The sequence below is a fragment of the Falco cherrug genome, chromosome 11, assembly GCF_023634085.1.
Source record: "Falco cherrug isolate bFalChe1 chromosome 11, bFalChe1.pri, whole genome shotgun sequence".
NCBI classification, from domain to species: domain Eukaryota; kingdom Metazoa; phylum Chordata; class Aves; order Falconiformes; family Falconidae; genus Falco; species Falco cherrug.
The window spans coordinates 32653002-32669061 of NC_073707.1; the positions used below are offsets into that span (position 1 = coordinate 32653002).

The 16060-nt window shown below is 40.4% G+C and overlaps 1 protein-coding gene across 9 annotated transcripts in view; it reads left to right on the forward strand.

The window, feature by feature from the left end:
* The window catches only part of PLCH1 (phospholipase C eta 1), an 85508-nt gene that overhangs the window by 37448 nt on the left and 32000 nt on the right, over positions 1-16060 (forward strand). For all 9 annotated transcript variants that reach the window (XM_055723845.1, XM_055723844.1, XM_055723848.1 and 6 more), the window contains 5 exons: positions 2001-2147; positions 3207-3450; positions 5791-5920; positions 8663-8833; positions 15651-15744. In XM_055723845.1, coding sequence (XP_055579820.1) covers positions 2001-2147; positions 3207-3450; positions 5791-5920; positions 8663-8833; positions 15651-15744 — 786 coding nt within the window. The remainder of the gene's footprint in view (positions 1-2000; positions 2148-3206; positions 3451-5790; positions 5921-8662; positions 8834-15650; positions 15745-16060) is intronic.

Consider the following 16060-nt stretch of genomic DNA (forward strand, 5'->3'; position numbering starts at 1 on the left):
TGCTGAACCTCTTCCTGAGCTAAAACCCTGTTGCAATCAATCACTCTGATCGTGAAATAAACATGCATGCAGTTTGTGTGCCAGGCTAATGTAACAGTTCAAACTTGTATATCCATGCACACTGGTAGGACTTTTTCTTATGGAGAGCCTTATTTCTGTGCTGGAGGACAGTTCTTGGTGGTTAGGTATGAATCCAAGGCAAACTTGATCTAAACTCAGTTCTAAAGTAAAAGACTGAGTCTGCCAAGAGAAGGGGTGTGTGTGTATGTATGTAGTAAGTTTTAGAGACTTATTTTTGCTTCAGTTAACCTATCTTTCTTTAAGGTTCTGAGTTTTGCATTCCTTGTGGTGTAAAGGCTTGTCTTCCTGGTATTTTGTGCATCTTCAGATAGAGGTTAAAACCGCCACAGTCAACATGTGGATACTGTGTAACATCTATTTTTGGCTTGATTTAGGTCATTTTTCTGACTCATCCTAAAGCGCTTCCAAACGCACCTGTTCACTTGAGGGGGCTGATGATTCAGGGAAGGCCATATATTTATGGACTTAAAGGGCAATTTATTGCACTCGTGCACACCTGTGGTGCTTTCAGAAGAGTTTGGTTCTGTTCAGCTCAACCCGAGTCCTCTCATTCCTCCAAGAAAGACAACTACTGAGCAAAACCACGGCTTCTGATGCAGTTATTTGATATGAAGTTTGGTTTGCCGATGTCTGTTGTGTGAGGGAGCCAGGGGAAATTGGTCCAGCAATGACGGCTGTTCAGCCCGTGTTTGACTAACGTTTAGGATGCTGCTCTGACTGCATCAGACCGAGGTGCTTTGGAAGGAGCAGCAGGCTTATACTGCTTCACTGATGGCCTCTGGGTTTTGTGGCTCTCTGCTGGAAGATGTGTTCTGGCCATGCTTCTGCCATGGAGATGAACTGAGCTGGGCCACGACATCTTTTGGTGTATGGGAGCACTGTGGTGTTTCAGCCGGTGCTGAGTCCACTGCTGCTTGTGCTGCTTCTGCCACATGCTGTGGGAACTAAAGAGGTGTCAGGAGCTGAGAAAATAAATCCTAGCTCTGACAGAGAGGAGTGGGAGGGCATATTAGTCTTTGTCATGATACCAAGAGGAGTACTGAAGAAAGCAGTGGTGAAGAGAAGGCGGCTGATAAGAAGAAACAGAGACAGACCAAGATAGTATTTGGGAGCCAGCCAGAGTGTAAACAAATCATCTGGGAGGTGAATTTGGACTGATACGAGTGAGGAGAGGCTGTGAATGGATAAAAACAGGAGAAGGTAATTTAAGAGCATGGATATAAACTGAGATCAAGAGACAATCTTATCTTGATCCTAGTGTTTGGAACACTGTAGGAGGGAAGATGTGAGATGAAATGGAAGAGACCAGTGTATTTTAGTCAAAACAGAGAAACAAAGCCTTATGGTCCTGGATGGGTGGATGAAGGGAAGTCATCACAGTACGTGCTTGAAATTTGGTAGCAGGATGGAGAGGGTGTAAATGTGTGTGGTAGGGAGGAGGGATTGTTTATTTATAATTCTATTAGCAGTTCTAACAGTGTCAAAAGCACAAGATAGAAGCTGAAGGATTATTGAGCCCGGAGGAAAGTGGAGTTTGAATGCTAATCTCACTATTCAAAAAACTTGCAGAGTACTGTGGTTTAAAATTACAGTACTATGTATAATAATATAAAAATATTTAAATGAGATAAGCGTGGAACAACCATAAAATAGTTTCCTTCAACATATGGTAAAGTTTTCTTTGCCTCCTTTGTTGTGAAGGTGTTTTGATAGATGATTTTTTTTTTTTTAATTTTCCTATATGGAGAAGCTAGTAGTGAAGAAGAAGAAAAATAGTATGTCTCACACAGCAATTACTAGTTTCTGTAACTGAAGGTAGAAAAAAAATTGTATATGCTTGGCAGATGTTGGAAAGACCAGTAAGTCATTTTATTAGTGGAATTCGATAACAGTTTAATTTATTCTGTTCTGCTTTACAGTCGAAAGATGCATGAGTGTTATGCAGTCTGGGACTCAGATGGTTAAGCTGAAGAGTGGAACCAAAGGGCTAGTTCGGCTCTTCTACCTGGATGAGCACAGGACCTGCATCCGATGGCGACCATCCAGAAAAAGCGAAAAGGCAAAAAGTAAACTTTTACTATTTCTTTCACTTTCTGGGGCAGTTCACTATTAGACTGTGAATTATAGAGGGATCAATTAAATAAATGCTTTTTGATGCTTATTTTAAATGCGATGCGATACTTAAGTGAAGGTTTTCAGGAGTGTGAGTAGAGTTTAACCACCTACTAAAAGTTCAAGATTATGAAAGGAAAGGGAGTGTAGTTCAGTCACATGTCAACTTTTTCCATAGGTTTATATGAATTGTGAACAGACTGAACAGGAACTTGATAACAAACTATGCTGGACTCTTTTCAATGTAAACATCACAAATTTAAATATAGAACCTAGAAAATTTTAGACTGAGGTTTCTTAATACTAGCCGTAATTTTCTTTAGGCATTATTACATTTTGAGGTTACTGTGTAGCAATATTTCTCACTGAAACTGTTCCTGCTGCACTGTTTTAAATTGGAAATTCAAATTAGTGGTTTATTGAATAAAATAAGGAGTAGAAATTCACAGAACTGTCCCAGAGGCTTGAGATTAAAAACAAGCCGTTGCGAAGGTTGCGGATAGTGACACTTGATGGTTTGGGGCCAGTGTATGGTGGCTAAGAGCTGCTGTGTTGAGCAGCATAGCTGTTAGGTGCCATTGCACTGGGAGCCATGTTACCTTAGCACAGTGATGGGTATCCCTGTCTTCCTGCTGTAGAAAGCACAGCTGTGGTGGGAGCAGTCACTTTGGAGCTACACAGCGTTTCACTGATAGATGGAAAACACTTGGTATCTGTCTCCATGCTCCCCTGTGCATAGCCTACAGTCCTCTGACATAGCTCAAAGAGCCTTGCTGTAACCTTTGTGTACCTACACTGGCCTGCCTTCAAGGCAGCTGTGCTGTGCATGTGGCACAGCCAAAGCAAGGATAAAACTAGGAATCAAAAAGCACTTTTGGATTTCAAGATGTAATATTAAAAAAAAAATATAATTAATGACTCTTAGCCTGAATAATTCAGAAATGCTAAAAACGGAAAGAAGTTGAGTGGATATCCAAGCATGTAAATTTTTGTTTTCCCTTTTCCTCCCATAGTTGTCATCGATTCCATTTACAAAGTCACTGAAGGTCGGCAGTCTGAAATCTTTCACCGCCATGCAGAGGGGAACTTTGACCCAAGCTGTTGCTTTACCATTTACCACGGCAACCACATGGAGTCACTGGATCTGATTACATCTAACCCAGAGGAAGCTCGCACCTGGATCACAGGACTGAAATATTTGCTGGCTGGAATAAGTGACGAGGATTCGCTCGCTAAGCGACAGAGAACACATGATCAGTATCCTTTTATGAGCCTGAGCTCCAGCTTTTTATTCATTATTTCTGGCTTGTTTTTTAGTGACTTAATCATAGGGTGTCCTTTCACCTCCTCTTCGTGACCAGAAACCTTGCCATTGATTGCAATGGAAACTTGAGAAATGGGTTTGACGTGGACACTTATGTGTGCAATAAAGTATCAGCTGTGCCTTAGGAACTGGATTAAACTGCATTGAAATCAGGGGATAGTCTTGCATTTTGTTAGTGAAATTCTTATTGAAGGGTCAAAACAGTAATTTCTAGTTATCTTAATAAATACTAACCTTGGCATGATTTCAGGATTTCTGTCATTTTCTACTTGTCCAGCTGTGCTTTAGCTATTCTGCTGCAAATTGCAAGCTCCATTAGAAGGCAATGTTTTCAAGATACTGATAATTGTTAGCCTCTGCACAGGTGAAACCTAACATTTTTGGGAGTCTTTTAGTAAACTGACTCGTAAGTCCTGGCCATCACGATTTCTCTTGGTTAGCGTATGTCAGACATCTGTATGTACTTCTCAGCCTCCATTGATTGTCAGGAGCACAAATCTTTAAGGCTCCTTAAATGTTTGTTGTGGGCAAGTAACCAAAATGAACTTCTTGTACGGACCATGTCCATTGAGTATTTTCTTGATGTGGTTTCTTTCACAACAGGGCTGACTAGTATGTTAAATACAAAGAACATTTACGATCCCAAAGCAAGCCCATGTTGATTAAAACTGTAACTTCTGCCACACAGAAATCTACGGTGGTCTCTTGTAAATACTCCTCCTGGAGAATATACATACTTAAGGTATTTTTAACTTATATTTTCAGTGTTTAAATCTGATACAAGATAGGCACAGATTCATTTGGGGGATATATTGCATGCTCTGTTGCACACATACTCAGGTTGCTATATTTATCCACGACTTTTCCGAACTTGCATATCTGCTGTATGTTCTGTACTGGTGAAACATCGCTTCCAGGTCTCGTTTGTGTTATCAAATGTGGCAACTGGGAGACTGCAGACAAAATGACCCTGTACCAGTTCCACATAGTGTAAGAACTTGGCAAAATCTGCAAAGGGATATATGTGCAAAGAAGGGGTAAAAGGTACTGGTTTGAAAGTGGAGACCTTCAAGCTGAATGAAGGGAGAAGTGGAAGACGATATTGGAGCAAGCCCAGCAATACTGGAAAACTTAAGAGTACATTCTCAGACGAGAAACTAGTAGCAGAAATGAGTGCACAAAGGAGCTAGTACTGTGAACCTAGTGGTAAATAACTGCCATAAACCAGTACCAATTTTAAGCATTTGAATGAAACTGGAGCAAGGGCAAGGGGGAAAAAAACTGGTTCAGTGTCACTTCAATCCCATGTAAACCTGTAGAACATCCCCCAAAAGATTATATTAGAGATGAGCCATATGCTGTGTGAAGGATCACCTCTTGTTTTCTGAATTTGACAGTTGCTAGCTTTATTTGGTGCCATTTTGCCCTTTGAGGGGAGAAACAGTAAATGCATAAGTGCTACTCATTTTCTCTATGCAGCTTATGATTCTATTGAGTTGTTGCTGTCCTGTGGAAGTTGTGGCACAAGGTGAAGGCAAAGATATTGGAGAGGAAGTGGTGGACAAAGTAGTTGTCCAGAGATGGAAGAGTTACAAATACACGGATGAAAGAACTGTGTGGCAGTCTTGGAGGAGAGAGCTTGGAAAAAACAAGAGGGATTAATTTTTAATGAGGTTCTTATGGAAACCGCAGGGTGATAATAATGTACTTGGGCTAATTTCACAGTGTCTTCCTTATTCCATCCTCTTGCACTAGATTAACATCATCCCTGATCCAGGTGGCTATTGAGCTTGATTCCTTTGAGTCACAAAACCATTGGTCCTCAGATGTAACAGTCTTAGTTGCACCAGGCAGGAGGTACAACAGCAATAGCACATTGCACCAGAAGGTGTATAGTAGTAAAAATGCTTTGATTTGGCATCAGTGTGGGGAGAATGATGTAGATAGCGCCAGATCTTTGCCAGCATTGACTTTATTTCAGTGTACCCCAATAACTCTTAATATAAGCTGTGGGAAATGTTAATTCAATATTTTACCCAGAGGCACTGGCTTGAAAAAGACATGTCTGTGAAGGCTGGACTGAATAATGCTCAGTTTTTCTCCTGGAAGATGTTAAGGTCCTCTGCTAAGGAGGATTATCCTCCTGCCCAGAAGAGCTGGGGCAGGGTCTTGTTCTCCTGAGTTCAAGTCTTGTGCTTTACCTGCCCAACTGCGCTGCCTTTCTTCTCTGTGAGGAAATCACCCTCTTGTACCTTTCTTTGACACGTTTGTAGCTGGGTCAAACAGACCTTTGAGGAGGCTGACAAGAATGGAGATGGCCTGCTGAATATAGAAGAGATCCACCAGTTGATGCGTAAACTAAATGTTAACCTGCCCCGCAGGAAGGTCCGGCAGATGTTTCAGGTTGGTGGCCTCTAGCACCCAGCGTTGTTGTGGTAAGAGAGTGCCAGTTATGGTCTAGAAATAGATGGATCCAGAATAGGATCTGTGAGTTGGGACTTAAAACTCTGTCCTTTCCAGCACCTCACAGTCTTACCTTTTTGTAGACAAAGATGCATCAGAACGTTGTTTTAACAACATGAACCACATAGAAGACAACAGTACTTTTTCTGCATTATTGTTTTCATCTCTCTGAACTGGATTGTTCTATGCTGGCATTGATGGACAGTGAAGTTACTCTGTTTCTATTGAAATCGTTTTTCATTTCCTTTATGGAAAAGTATTTAACAGAACTATTAATTAAGATTTTTAACAACTTCCTCTTACTTAGCCAGACTCAATGTTCTACTTCTGTCAGTTATCATTTTCCACTAGCCCTAGTGTTTACTGTAGGATAGGAAAGATAAGCAAAGGACACAATGGAAACCAAAATAACATTTTCTTAAATCTTCAAAACAGTATCAGCCAAAAGCTGGTTTGCTATAAAACATGGGAAAGTTGAAGAATCTTCCATGGTCAAAAGCTCTTTGTTTGTCTGGCATAAAATCTGCATTAGAGATATATCTATGGAGGATCAAGTTACTCCCCAAAGACTTGTAGTGTGGAAACTGGTGGGGTTGTGCTGTGGAGGTGAATTTGGGTTGTACTTGTTCCTGGAGATTATAAATGTCACTGAAGATATCTACTAGATGTAAAATAATTTAAAATCCCATTTGACACCAGATAGCTAGGAATTATTTTCTTCTCTGCTTAGTTGCTGTGATCTGAGTTTATAGCTCAGATGACAGACTGCTAACAAGAGGTAATGAAATGCAGCTTCCTGAGATCCTTGGGTTTTGCTTATACTGTTGACTGCTGCAGGAGAGCAGAGAGTTGTGAAGCCATGTACCAAGAGGGGGAAAAAAAAAAAAGTTCTGTCTGCACTGTTTAAACTGTCTAAGAATGAAGTAGGGCACTCTAGCAACCATTGTCCTTTGTATAATCAGAGACAGTTTTTGGTTTAAAATAAGCTGCTTTACGTGTTTTTATTTTGCTGCTGTTGCTGCCAGCCTATACCTGAGTTAGTATCCTAGAACTCACAGGCATGGTTAAAGTTATTAAGGTTAAATATGAAAATTGTAGAAGGTTGGTTTGCTGTTAGTCGTTCAGGGCTCAATCTTAAAGGCCTTACCCCATGAGCAGTGCTTTGTGCCAGCAAGCCCTAGGGACTTCCAGGGCTTAATGCAGGATTAAGGGAGTAGCAAAGTAACTCTGGGACAAATCCTCACCCCTGTATTTAGCCACTCTGCACTGTTCTTCCACTTGGTCTGCTCAGGTGGTACTGTTTGTGTGACTTAGCGTTATGGTTCTGGACATGGCACAAAGCCTGGAGGAGCACCTGTGGCTCCATGGGGGTGGCTAGGCTTATGAAGCAGTCCAGGTCCTGCCTCTGGCAGTGGAATATGGGGCTGCTACTTGTGTGTGTGTACTAGAAGTCGCTGGTATAAGGATGGATTCCTGTTCGAAGATATGCTTTCAAGTTCAGTAGATTGCTTTATGTGAAGGGAAAATAAAATTGGATCTTTGGAAAGAAAAACAGGCCAGAGATATGGTCATTGCATCTGCTATTAGACTAACTTCTCTTCTATAGAAGAAGTGAGGCTGGACACCAATTGGAAGAGCTTTCTTGAGAAGGAAGAAGTGGTAGCCAGATGAGGAAGCCCTTCGTCTGGAGAAGAACTTGTATTTGGTGTACCACTGTAGAGACAAGCCAACAAGTTCAAACCCAAGTCAGTGTTAAAAGGACTCTGCACAGAAGGTGTTCTGATCTGGACAGAAAGAAGCACCATTTTTAACAGAACATGACTTTGGAATGGAAGGGGGTTTATAACTACAAAGAAAAAAACATATACAGCTACCAACAAAGGACGTTATTCATGGGAACAACAGCATGTTTTTAAATGTTCATTTCACCTTGTCTCCATTATTTGCTTACAGCCTCAAACTTAGCAAGAGTTGTAGCTTCCCTGAAGTTTGTTTTTTGTGGAGACCTACCTAATGTTTGACAGCAGTTCTCCAGAATATATTCTTTGTTTTGAAAATCCAAAGCAATCCTCTTAGGCAGGTGTTCACAGTAAAAAGCTTGTATTAACATGAGTTAATACTGTTTTCTTCTATTCCTACCTCTGAGGATGAACAAAAGCTACCATCAAGACTGGGGCTATTGGGCTTATATTTTTGTGTGGTGTTGTACTGCTGCTGCAGATCTCCCCTCTACAGAGTGCTGACAGGGTTGAGAGTGTTGTAGTTTGAATTAACATACATTTAAGACTGCGATATTGAATATGTTAAAATGTCAGACTTTGTTAGAGGAAGCCACAGGGTGAAATTGTGTTCCTTGCTATGTTTTAATCCAGGATAACTGCAGGGCATACAGGAGAGTAACAGAGATCAGAATAAAGCCCAGGGGGAGCCTTTTTACAAGGGAAACGTTCAAAACTGAAGATAGGGAACCTGTGGTTTTGGCATAGTAACTGTTTTCACAAAAAAAATCCAGCAGGTGGTATTGTAATTTTGCCGTTATTTTAGCCTACTAGGATTTGTGTGAACAGAATCTTGCAGGCTAAAACTTATTACATTTCTGTTTATGTATGTAAATCCTGTTTTGCTTTGTTCCCTGAAGTCAACTCTGTTTAGCATGCTTACTTGAATGTCTTTACTTCTTAGGAAGCAGACACAGATGAGAACCAAGGAACCCTAAATTTTGAAGAATTTTCAGTGTTTTACAAGATGATGTCCTTACGTAGAGATCTCTACTTATTGCTCTTAAGCTACAGTGACAAGAAGGATCACCTCACTGTTGAAGAACTTGCTCAGTTTCTAAAGGTGGAACAAAAGGTATGAGAATACTATGCATCCATATATATGTACATATAAATACATTCAAGTACAGGGAAATAATTTTATGGAAGAGTTTAGCTTGGGGCAGGGGGATAAAGCACAGGTTTTGTAACAAAAAAGAAGTCTAAATACTTCTAGTAAGTTTGAATTCTTCTGGACACTGGTAGAAGAAATGCAAGTGCAGGGCAATATGTTTTTTTGTTTTTAATTATTTGTTTATAATGGCATTTAAAATTCACACTTTTTAATTACAGTGATTATCATGTGTCTTAGCATGGTTGCTTCCTCTTGTATAGCTTGTCTGGATTGTTTCTTGGTGTGGTAGGGGGATGTTTATATTTCCAGGAGATGCCTTTTGTGAGTAATGATCTTGGCAGATATGCACTAAAATATGATGATATGTGATATGTTTTAAGGCTAGAAACACATGACAAAATAAGAAGAGCAAACTATTTCTTATTATCTACAAATGGCTTGCATGTGCTTGACTTAATACGGTAACACATCAAGATGAATCTTTGTGTCCGCATATCCTTTCCTGTAAGCAAAGTTGAATCCTGCTGTTATATATCCCAAGTTCTTGGATATATAGATATATAGAACTTGGAGTTCCCAAGTATCAGTAGTAGTAGGAGTAATTATAAGCACTGCTGTTTTTATTGTTAAGACAGCAGTTCAAATATTGACAAAGAAGAACCTCTTATACCTGGCCTAAATCTCTTATTAAATTTTAAGGAAAGATTATACTTCTGTGATGTAATACAAAGATGGATATTGCACCAACATGGCTGAGGTCCAGGATTCTATCCTTTTTTTCCCCCTCCCCCCCCTTCTGCCGCCTTTCCCGATTTTTCTTTAAGGAAGTCTGTTTTCTTCATACATGTGTGGGACTTGAACATTGCACTTCTATCTGAAGTTTCTCAGAGAGAATCAACTGGGAGAGATGAGGTCCAGGGAACCACAGGAACACACACACCAATAAGGAATTTAAAAAACAAAACAAAACAAGCAGCATAAGTAACTCAAGAAGCAAAGTTGGGTCAAGATCAGAGATTTTTTCCCCCCATGTGCTTATGAACAAACTTGCTGAACAAAAAACCATATCTCTAGGCATTCCTATATATCTTGCTCCAGTACAGTTTTTCATGCCCATCTTGAAAGAGACTGGGTTACTACAAAAATTGCCTGTGGAACCCATGGACACAACTTGTATACTGGACAGTGAGGAGCTCAGAAGGAACCTTGCAATCTCTAGGACTCATGTTTGCTTCTGGCAGTTGGTCCTTGGATGGTTTGCTCACTCTGTGTGTCCTTGCAGAGTGTTGTTCCAAAACAACCTCAAAAAAACCCTGTAACATCCCAACCTACTTCAGCTTCCTGGGTGTAGATGCTGTGTTTTGCCTGCAATCATTGGATAATCTCCTGTGCCGTTCTGGGATCCTGCCTGCAATGGCTGTTTTTTCTGAGTTATCCTTAGTATAAAATACCAACAGTCTGTGCAGGTTTGTTGCTGAATTTCCCTCTGGCCACTGTGGCAATTCCCTGGCATGTATAACTCCCTGGTTCTTCCTTCTTTCCTCCCGCTTGAAACACAGAGCATTATTACGTCACTGATCTTGCTGTAATAGCCTCAACACACAGATTCCTGCAAGCAGTCTGGTCCTGGACAGTCTGTTAATTACAACTTGAAAGCACAAAATGTGTTTGTCTTTTTCCCATTAAACTATTTCTCTAAGATTTTTTAGCTCACTGATTTTCCCTTTGTTTCCTTTTTAATCACTGCCTTTTATTTAGGTGCCCTTCAGTGGAGCACCCTTGACAGCAGCAGCAAGGTTGATGCTGATGGGAAAGCAAAGAAATGCATGTTCACGGAGATGCTGAAGTGCCCAGGTTCAGCTGAAGAGCAGTGGTATGAGAGGGCACTCAGGGACCTGGAACAGGGAGAAAACCATGTGAAAGAGGCAGAAGAGCTGTCTTTGTGGGTGCACAAGGATATTATTAAACTACTGATGCAGCAGAGAAAACAAGTTGACTGTCAAGCCTGGCATACTGCATCCTCTTTTGTCTACACACTGCTCAAAATGCTGAATGTGGACAGGGCTATCTGCTATAAATGCTTTGCTCAACGTTATTCCCAAAACAAACAATAGGAAGAGTAAAAGCGCGATCTGTAGGTGAACCTCTTGGCAGTGCAGTATAGAAGCACCTTGCACTTTCTTTGCCTCTTTCCTCTGTTTTTTCCACTTTCCAGTATTAACGGTATTAGAGCAGATTTATCCTTAAATGTTTTCAGAACTCAGAGGTGATAACCATGTCCTTGGGTAAGGCAAGATTGTCTTCACAAGCTGATGGTTCAAATCATAATGCAGCTCTCAGTTGCCTTCAAGCAAACAGCATTTCATTTTTGCTCTTGTCTGTCTGCTTGGAAATCTGTGGACAGTCTGTCCAACTCCATCTGCTACTCTTCTGGCAAAACTTTTAAATATTGTGCAGCCTGAGGATAGAACAAAAGGGGGTTTTGTTTTCTGGGGTTTTTGTTAACTTGCTAAGCTGGCTGCTTTTTTAAGGAGAGCTCCCCTTTGCCTTTACCCTAGAGCTCATGAAACAGGTTACTTCTGCTTAGGTGGAAATTGCTATTATGTGTCTATTGAAATTACAATTATACAACCTCAAATGCAAGAAGAGCAGAAAGGCTGTTTTCTGGAATGACTTCTGGTCCTGCAGTCCTCTTAGCACAAGTGGCGTGAGGGAGGAACATCTCTAGATGTGCAGTCATGCCTGCATGCCTGAGTGTTCTCCTTTTGGGAATGTCCTTTCTTAATAAACCAATATAATTGCCTGAGTTGGTCCTCCCCAGAAACTGATCTGCTATAGCTTCCACAGCAGGATCTCCAGGCTCTTTTGACCAGCAGAGCTTGTCTCATACTTGCCTTTTGAGTAGTGGGGCTTGGGTGAATTGGGCTCAACAAACAGTCTTCCCTGTTAAAGAGCAGCTCTGCAGTTGCTAGCAGTTCTGGACCTGCATTGTAGAGTGAGTGGCCTCATTCTGCCCTGGCCTTGGGAGCCCTGTAGTGATGCTGCTGGAGTGTTGGGGGGGTCAGCCAGCCTGCACCTGTTGTCTGACTGCTGTCTGTTCTTCCCTCCTCCTTCATGCCGTATCTGTATCACATCAAGTGCTTTTGTTTCAGTCATAGCAGAGACCTTTTCAACTCTTCTGCTTATGGTTTTATGCAGTTACAAGGCTGACTTGGTGTCACAAACCTGAAATGTTTAGTTTTGGTTTTCTGAGGGTGAGGTTTCCTGTGTGCCTGCTTGCCAGCTGCTGCCTTGCCGTGGATCAGTTACTTAGCAATACAGTTTTTATCTGTCCTGAGGAAGAGGACAGCCTGCTGAGATCTTGCCTACAGCAGCAGTCTCTGCGTGCTTTGGGGAAGAGCTGCGTATTGCGTGATGCGCCCTGTTGTACTCCCAAGCGACAGGAACCAGATGGAAATATTAATACCATGCCATCACATGGGTACCAAACTAGTATCTTCTGTGGTTAAAAGGGCTGCTGCCATATGCAATGGAACTGGTGGCAAAAATTAAAGCCCCCAACTCATTTTAATTGAGCTGAAGAGGAAGTAATTTAGTAACAATTACACCCTCGGAACATACACATATAATTATGTAAAGCTTTTCCTTAATTATTCAATATGAAGTTGTGCATTTTGAGTTAAGCCTGCTTGAGAGAGAGTAAGCTGACTTTTATTACTTGTCTGCAGTGATTATACAGTATCACAGGAATAACTAGGGGTGTGGTGAATAGCGAAAATGTGACAAAAAATGGGAAGTGGGGATTAAGTACTCTATGAAACCACTATACCTGCTCTCTTGGAAGAAGTTTTAAAGGGATATTATGAAACAGTATATGCCAGGGCATGTCAGTATATGTTTGGCTATGATCTGAAACGGTGAGTACTGAAGGATATCAGGAACCAGTATCCCAAAAGGAATAGGGAAATTATAAGAATATCAGTGTTGGTACATGGACTTTGAAAAGAGCAGAGACTGTGGAGCGTGTTAATATTGGACAAGGAAGACAATGCTAGGTCATCATGCCTGATCAATCCTTGCTGCTTTTCACAGAAAAACCTTATGGCAGCAGCACAAATTCTCAATTGGAAAGTGAGCTGATGCCTTCCTCTTTCATGCTTATGCAGAAGGATAATCAGTATAACTGATTTATGTGGTGATTCAATATGTCATGATACTTTACATTGACATCTTGCACTGAAATTGGAAAAACGTCTTTGCTTTGATTATTTGTGTTTTGATTTTTCTTAGAGAATGATGAACTGTGAACAGCCGTAGCCTAAACCATTAGAGCACTATTGACATGCCGGTGGGTTGGCATCCTGTCTAAGAACACCTGTTATTGGCATTGCACTTGTTTTCTAACTTCTTTTCTACTTTATATTGCTTTCTTTTTTTTCCTTTCCCTTGAGAACTATTCCCATTCTTAACTTATGGGCCTTTGACAGAAGTGGGCTCTCCCGTTACCTGGCCTTGCAGTGCTCTGCAGCTTCAGATGGCAGTATATTTTTGGCAATTGGTTTGTCTGACCTGCTTCCAATGAGACTGGTGAAATTAAAAGTGATTTTCCTCTTTTTTTTCTCATACTTCTACACTGAAGATTAGGGATAGTGTTGCTTTTTTTGTAGTTTTGTAGGATTTTATTTTAGGAAAATTAATCGGTAGTTCATTTACTTAAAAACCAAGGTCTTACTAGTTGTTCAAAGGCTGATACTCTTTTAAAGAACATACGTGCATCAAAGTTACAACTTTTAACCAGGGATATAAAAAGGAGGCATGTGTCCAAGAGATTTTGCAAGCTCCACTGTTGACCACTTTCAATAAGCAATGTATCTAAATATACAGTCATCAATAACGATCATTACTATTTGATATTATTAGTGGAGTATTTTAAAACTTAATGAAAACAGATTTAAATGAGTAGCCTAAGTAGTCATCTCTCTAGCTACAGTTAAAAAGCACAAATCAGTAGACTTTTCCCTAGCAGACACGCTTTGGACTAGATTAGACATTTTCTTTCCTAAAGCACACAAGTACCCTGCCACTCGGCCATCAAGGAGCCATAATGCAAAAGTTATTTCTGGCCAGCTTGTGCTGAAGAAGGGCCTGCTATGAACAGTGTTTGCAATCAAACAGCAACATCTACTTGAGCTAGAAGAATCAGGTGGGGTTTTTTGCTGCTGAATTGTTCTCTTTCCTATTATCCTGTGTAATTCTTGCAGGCATCTTGTGATTGTTGGCTTAGCAAGGAGTTACAAATAAAATGCCTGGAGAAGTAAATGGACTGAGCTATGCTTTCCCTATACAAGACAAAAAACAGAGGGCAGGGTGAAGAGAAAAAAGGCTGGAAAGTATCTTCAAGTTTTTCAGCTTAAGTCACTATATGGGTTGAACTGCTCACTTGCTTGCCTTCTATTACTATACTTCTAATATTGACACGTCTAGTTTTTCTCCTGCTCTGGTGATTTTTCATACTTAGACTGTAGCCTTTTAGGTGCTACAAAACATGGTCAGTCATGGCACCCGCATTTCTTAGAAGGAACTCTGCACTTGGCAGGATCAAGCCCTTGGAGAAGGCCATATTAAGAGTCATCAACCTACTTACAGATTTTCATGTAGCTGAATGCTGATGCTGGGAATACTGAGCTACTGGAAACAGCAGAAAGAGCAAATTCATCAGAGGCTGTAGACAGAGCAGAGGAAATGGAATTGGTTTTGCCATCTGAAAGAGAAGTCCATTAGTAACAGAACAGTTCACAGAGGGGTCATTTTCAGATTTAAACAATAAATATTGTGTAATCTGCATGATGACTAAGCTCATTCCTGCCTTTGCCTGAAGCAGTCATGTTAACAGAGATGACACGCTATCTGAGAAAGGACTGCAAGTTCCTTTGCTTCCAGCCTGTCCCTCATGTCAGGCCATTTGACCTGACCTTGGCAAAGGATGGAGGGTATGAACAGTAGACAGAATAGGGGCACAAATAAGCTGCCAAAGGTTTTAGTGTTGTCATTGTCATCCTGTGATGTTAGTGGAAGAAAAGAAATACACCCAGTCATAGTTCTCACTTTGGCTGTCTGTAACTTAATGGGGGTGGGGATGAGAAAAGGTGAGTCCTTTAATTTTAAAGGAAATGTAAGTGTATGGCGATACTCTGGCCCCACCAATTAGGACTTCAGTTGTGGGCTAGTTGAAGGTGATGACAAAACTCTTACTTGTTTCAGAACAATTCTGTTTTTTTCATTTCAGAATCTAGTTATTTATCTCATAGCCTGCATATTACAGTGAACTCTCTTGGAAGTAATGAAATCACAGAAATGGAAAATGCATGAAAATGAAATCAAACCCTGCCAAATATTTCTGCATGTTTAAGTAGATCATATTAAAGAATATAACTTCATAGTTCTCATTTCAGCAGTATTGCCCAGTACTACTATTATTAGGTGCTTAACAGGTAATTTTCATCTTTAAACTAAAATAATACAGCTTTTAAGTGATAGCTGCCTTTCAGTCTTGTTTTTCTCCTCAAAGGTAAGATCTGTGAGCCTTGTGCAGCACTAATCAAACCAACATCTTGAAGTCCTTTTACAGTAGTATTACTGACTGTCCTAGTCATACTTGATGAACTCGGTGTCTGATTGTAAGGCTTTTCAACTGGATCCAGAAGCTTAAAGTAGTTTTTTTGTATGCTGGTAACATGGTATTAAAAACAAGTGCACCAACACTGTTGTTTTTGTGCAGATGAATAATGTGACACCAGAATACTGTCTTGACATCATACAGAAGTTTGAAGTATCAGAAGAAAACAAGAAGCAAAATGTTCTTGGGATTGAAGGTAACGTTTTTGTTTTCAAAATTAGTCTTGATATACTGTAGTGGAATAGAAAAGCTTTAACAATGTTTTTGTGTAGCTTATAATATTTGACTGTGATAGTAACATAGAAGAGCAGCAGTCAGTAGTGTAGGTGCATTTTTGTGAGACATGGGAGAGACAAGAGTAGGTGGGGTGAATTAGCAGCTAGTGTTATACAGCAATATATCATGGCCATTGTACAGTAATGGGAATGCCTTAGGCTTGCATGAATTTATTGCTACTTGTGTGTTTGTAAGATATAAACATAAAATATATGGTATAGAATGTTTTATGTTAT